This window comes from Mesitornis unicolor, unplaced genomic scaffold (assembly GCF_000695765.1).
Source record: "Mesitornis unicolor isolate BGI_N332 unplaced genomic scaffold, ASM69576v1 scaffold17493, whole genome shotgun sequence".
Lineage (NCBI taxonomy): Eukaryota > Metazoa > Chordata > Aves > Mesitornithiformes > Mesitornithidae > Mesitornis > Mesitornis unicolor.
In genome coordinates, this window is record NW_010172764.1 from 84,751 (window position 1) to 90,750 (window position 6,000).

Genomic DNA, 6,000 nt, shown 5'->3' on the forward strand with positions numbered 1-6,000 from the left:
ATTCTCCTTAAACAAAGTAGCGCCAAAATGCACTTTTAAAGCTTTGTATGCCTATGTTAAAGAATGTTTTCACAGAAACGTTATGACATACAGCCTGTTTTTAGAACATCAAATCCTCATGACACTTCCAGGATAGCTGTGTATGCCAAACCATGCAATGTGATTCATAAGTAAAATTAACCTAGAAGTGATGTGCCAAACAGTTTGGAAAAATGTAGGCACCTCTGAACTTGAGGGAATAAAGAGTGGTCTCCTCACAGAAAGGAGTGACTGCCATACCTGTCATTACTCACACAGAAACAACTGTAGAAGGAAGCATGAGAAGGCGGTCATCAAAACCTATAACACTTTGGAAATATGCTACACACTTCTCTTAAATGCTTATTTCTAACCTGCAGTATAGTCAGAGTAATTAATCAATAATTGCAGTAGTGCTGTTTAATTGTGAGCTAATGTTTAAGGTAGCTAGAAGACCATATACTATAGTACCAATCTTCACTCATCTATGTCACTGCATTTGTCTGATGATACAGAAAAATGGGTTACGTTTCACTGAAACTCTTTTCTAGGTAGGTGGGCTTAACGAGCTTCTTCTAACATGGGGTCTTGTTACATTAAGGCTGAGTTATCTTAACAAGTATTTGAACGTGTCTTTCTGTGTTCAGCCAACCATAATTGAGCTTTCCACATACTGATATTGCCAATCAGTTTCCAGTTTCTTCTTTTGCTCCACCATCCAATTTTCTTCCCTCAGTGAGCCCTCATATATACCAGATGGTTACCACAGTTACCTACCAAGCCTGTAAATTATACTGCTTTATCATTGCCAATGATATTTTGACCCTAATCCATCATGAATGTCATTTACACCATTTCTGCATCATCAATTCTGTTTTGTACTGTCTTGCTTTCAAACGTGGTACCAGTCCATCATACTTTCCAGTCTTTTCCATTCCTGTGATCAGCTGCTTTCTAAATGTCCTGTCTCTAATTTCTCTCTTATAATCCCCATTACATCAGTTTAACAATCTAATTGCTTCTAGTGTTGACTAAGAAACTATATTACAGAGCTTGTTGAATCTTGTTCTTGTTTCACAATGCTCTGGGTTCCCACAGTACCACTTCTACATTGTAAGTGTATATATTATAGGCATCATGAGTAATCTGGGATTCCTTTCTGTAGTTAGGAAGTCCATTTTACGTCAAAGGACACAGGCAAGCATGGATTAGCATACCTGTGTCCAAAGAATGCTTGTATACTGAGCTTGGTCTCTCAGCTAAATTGAAGGAAGAAGAAATCCTGCCTTAAAGCCAGTCAGCATTAAGCTTTCTTTCATCAGTTGTCACATGGCCAATGAGTCCCTTTCCTGGGACTACTGATTTTTGTATCTCTCCTGCTTATCTATTAGAAGAATTCTCTCCTTGCCCAGCTCCACAGATACTGATCTAACTCTACACAAACCTGGGAAAACTGTTACCCTCAAAGCAAGATTGTTGCCAGTTCTGAGACCAGTTCTGGACACAGTTCCACAATTATGGCCAGCAAGATGCTCCCTTCGCTATTTTGGAAGCTTTGCACAGCAGATCAAAGACAAGCACTATTTTGAGTGAAAAAACCCCTGCGTTCTCATGGTCCCCATGGTTAATGAAACACATGACCCAAAGTACTTTATATTTTCTGGTTTCCTCATGCTGTAGCAGTAACTTAAAAGGCCATGATCACCGGAAGCACATGAATATGTATCACTCAGGCAAGTGAATTTTTTTACACCCTTTCTTAGTGTTACTCCTACGCATTGGTGGAGTTGAAAGAATCTTGGATGAGCAGGTCAAAAGTTTTGTTAACAACAATTACGATCAGGAAACTCTTCAAGCAGCTAACATTCCCAGCTTTCTCCTTAATACAGCATGTACATACACACACACACACACAAGGGGAGAGAGAGTTCAAACTTACTCCCTTGTCCTTTGTCTTTCACTTGTTAGTTTGTATTGTGAAACTGAAAGCTGAGCCTGATCTTTTTCTTGAGCTTGACTGCTTGGGACCGATTTTCCCTATGGGACTTCTTTCTCCCTGATCCTACTTCCCTTGGCCTTATGGCATCAGCGTATGAGATCTGGACTTCTGTGTTAGATCCTCTAAGACCCTGATCTGGCTACAAGCATGAGTCAGTAAACAAAGGATGCATTTCTGTTTGGAGCAGTACAGTGCCTGAGGGCAGTTTATTATCATTGGAAAAGCCTGATGGATGCTTATTCTATATAAGTGTAACAGGTCCTGTATTGACTGTCATTCACATAAGTAGCTTATTTTATTTAAAATGAACAAAATCAAATATTGAAATAGAAATTTCAATGGAAAAACTTTTGTTTTGTTGGGACAAAAATAGATCCAAGTTACAAAGGTACCTGTCATCCAATTCTGTGCAATCAAACAGTCCCTGAATTGGGTGCACAGGCATCCGGGACATCCCTGGATACTCCATGGGATGAGTCATTGTTCCTGGGTTTTCCAGTCTACCCTTGCAAAGCTTCAGTGACTTTATAGTGTCAGTTTCTAATTCAGATAGTTGTTAAAGCACCTAAACTTGGACGGCATGAACACCTTGTCAGTTTTATGTATGTGTCAACAGCATGGGCATGATGTGCTGTTATAAGGATGGTGGTGTGGCCTTCTGGAGAAATACATAAAATCAACATTGTGTGCTGGAGTATACGTCTATAAACAAGCAATTCAGTGTTCACCTTTTCTGAATACAAAGAAAGCCAGATTGCGTTTGTGTACAGGTATATATACATAAGAGAAGATAATTTCAGTTGTTTTCTTTGTGTTATAAACTATGACTTATGAGAGAAAAAACTTCTATTTTTCATGTCCAGGGATCCTAATGATGTTTTTAATATCAAAAAGATTCATCAAGGCAAGTGCCTGAAGAAATAAGTCTCAAAGTCTTTATAAGCAAGAAGAGTCTTCAGAGTGTTGCTAATATCTAGGGGATGATATTTCCTGTCTGTTTTCTGTCAAAAAATCCAAATTTATGTGACTGTTTTCGCTTTTAATCAGACTCCTCTGTGAATTTAAGGCCTGAACACACTACAACATTTATAATGGTGTAAGCTCCACCAAGGGAATGCCTCAGAATTCTTAATTAAAGCAGTGAGTTTAGACATGAAGCAATAGCAGAAAGCTTGTTCTTTCCAAACAAGGTACTCCCCTGAGCTTTAGAACAGATTCCTCTTCTATAAACAGATCATTTAGCCCTTTGGAAGTTCACTTTCCTGTCATGGACAAGAGACCCTGCATGGCACCACAGGTCAAGGTGTTGTTAGGGACTGAGAACCTACATGTTACCCCTGAAGGCACTAGAGGGGCAAAGCAGTCTGGCAGTCACAGTTCAGGGATCCTATGAACTGGGTAACTTCTTGTCTTTGTGACAAGGCTGTCCACAACAGAAGGATTCATTTGTACATCCTTGTTCCTGTGTACTTAATAGTGCGTTGTAAAAGCTGCTTCCTTCTGAAAAAAATTAGCTGCTGATGTGCCAGAAATCCAAGAGAGTGGAAGACAAAGATTCATTACCACAAAAACCTTTGGAGCTTCCATCTTCAGAGTTGAGATAGTTGTCATTTGATGATTGTGCCTATTAGTTCAGTGAGAAAGATGAGAAAAGGTGTTCACTGCAGTAGAAGTGGTAGTTGTGCTGTACTCAGCGTTGTCGAAGTATGCATAAGGGAGACAATGAGCTGACAACTGGAAAAAGTGGACCATCTGTGAAGCTCAGAGTCCTTTAATTAGATGCTGAAGGTTCAAATAGTTCTTTTCAATATTTAGAAAAGCAACAGATTTCTAAAATGCCTATTAAAGGATAAGCAACCATCTAGACTAAGGGTATTTACGATACTGCCGATATTAGGATGCAAATATGTATAGTGTGTCACTAAAATAGAATTTTCTATTGGATTGATACAGTACCAGCAAATGAAATATAATTGCACCACTGTGAGAGGTAAATTTGACTAATGATTTCTGTATGGACAAATTTAGATTAGAAATGCTGATGAGATCTAAGAATTTTCAAGATAAATTTAAAAGTTACAATAATCTGTTTCTCATTTCACTGATGTAATTGATGAATAACGTGTAGCTTTTTCACATTTCATTTCTTCTCCAGTGATCTTGCAAATATTCCTTATTTAGCTTTCAAAATCCTCATAGATATGGGTGAAAACTGAAGCATCAGAATTAGCAGGCTAGTCACACAACATGAATAAGTATCAATGAATAAGAGTGTCTTGTATTTGATAAAGCACAAGTGTTTTTCCTAAGGTCGCAGCAGAATCATTGTCAGAATGTGAATAAGAACTGGCTATTTGTATAATAACTGAAATTAACTCCTTTCCTCTCTGTTCATGTATAGATGTTTTTGGTTTATAGGATCCTGTGTTTCTCATCTCAAATACCTTCGACATCAGCATGAGGTGTCACGGCCATTGGTGTTTTTAGCTGGCTTGCACAAGTGATCTTGATTTCCATAAGGGAAATCAAGGAACATTTCTCACTAAGGAGTCAGTCAGCACTTTTAATTACAGAAGCACAGTATTTAAAAACAGTTCTCTGAAATTCAAAGAAAGTAATGTTTCCCAAAATAAGTCGTCTTAAAATATAAGCAATCTTTTGTATGATTTAAAGAAAGCAAATATTTTCTTAATCGATTCTAATAAGCAAGATCAAGAAACTTCTGCTACAGATTACTGAAACATACGCATCAAAATATCTGGCAAGAGTAAGGCATACACCTACTGTTACTGAAATATAAAATGACAAGTGCAGAGTGCGTTTACCTGACTTCAGGTGCTGGGATTCCTACCACAATGCAGTCCAATTGCACTTTGGTTCCTTCGGGAACTTCCCTGCTCTTCAATTTTTGAGTAAAGCGTGGTGGTTGTCCAATAGGCTCATCAGAATACACAGATGCAGATTCTGACTCTGTTTTTAGCTCTGCACTTGTTAACGGATTGATAGATTCCAAGTTTGCTGCCTGTTGATCATCTGTTTGTTCAAATGTTTTCTCTGCTTTGTTTTCCATGTCTTGAGGTACTGGAATGCAAAGTCTTTCTCTGTTTTCCGATGTGCTAGATAGGCTAGAGCTACCTTTTTGAGCAGACTTGCTCTTAGAATCAATTTTGCTTCTGTAGTTTTTGCATGTTCGGGGTCTTATTCTTTCAGAGTTGTGAGCTTTGAAAAGTGATGAGAGTTCCTCAATAAAATCTGCTGCCTTGTTTAGGAATTCCTTTTTAGATTCTGATTCAGAAGGGATGTGCTGTTTCTTTAGATCTTGAGAGCTCCCTTCGGAGCCCTTTGTATTTCTGTCATGGTCCTGACAAAAGTTTGAGTGCAGGCCATTGTCTGATGTTTTCTGGGCCATTTGTTTGTGTTTTCCTGTGCTTTTCAGCTGATCTGGGGGATGCTGTGAATGTGCCTGAAGCTCATCCTGCTTAGTTTCCAGTGGATTCTGATCAATAGCTTGTCTTGCCAGGTTTACACTTTCATCTAGCTCTTCTTGGCTCAAAAAGGCAGAGAGATCTGGAAGGTCATCTTGAACAGCTACCTCATCTGAATCACCAGAAGCGTTGCCGTAATGGAAATTGTGAGAAGCTGTTTCTGATCTGCTTCTTTCACTCTTCCCTCGACGTTTAGTTTCGGCTAAATAACTTTCTCTCAGAAGTTGAGATATTGAAGTTGAGGATTCTAAACTGTCGTCTTGCATGCTGCCAACAAAAAGGACAAATAGGACCATACCTTATCAATAGCAAATTTTTTAATTGCAAGCATTTACAGGCTTCTGAAAAGCAGAACACAACATTTTCAAAGTGCACCTGTGTGCTGAATATTTACTTGTAAGTATGGCCTTGTTTTAAAGGCCTGCTTCTGTACATACTGCCATATACTATTGCTTTTATCCTCTAAAATCCATCTGTTATCACTTTCTACTGTTGGTA

General features: G+C 38.5%; 1 protein-coding gene across 1 annotated transcript in view; it reads right to left on the bottom strand.

The window, feature by feature from the left end:
* Positions 1-5,768, bottom strand: part of MYPN (myopalladin) — a 46,268-nt gene extending 40,500 nt beyond the window's left edge. Inside the window, exon 1 of the mRNA XM_010180516.1 lies at positions 4,843-5,768. Coding sequence (XP_010178818.1) covers positions 4,843-5,768 — 926 coding nt within the window. The remainder of the gene's footprint in view (positions 1-4,842) is intronic.
* Between the last annotated feature and the right edge of the window lie 232 nt (positions 5,769-6,000).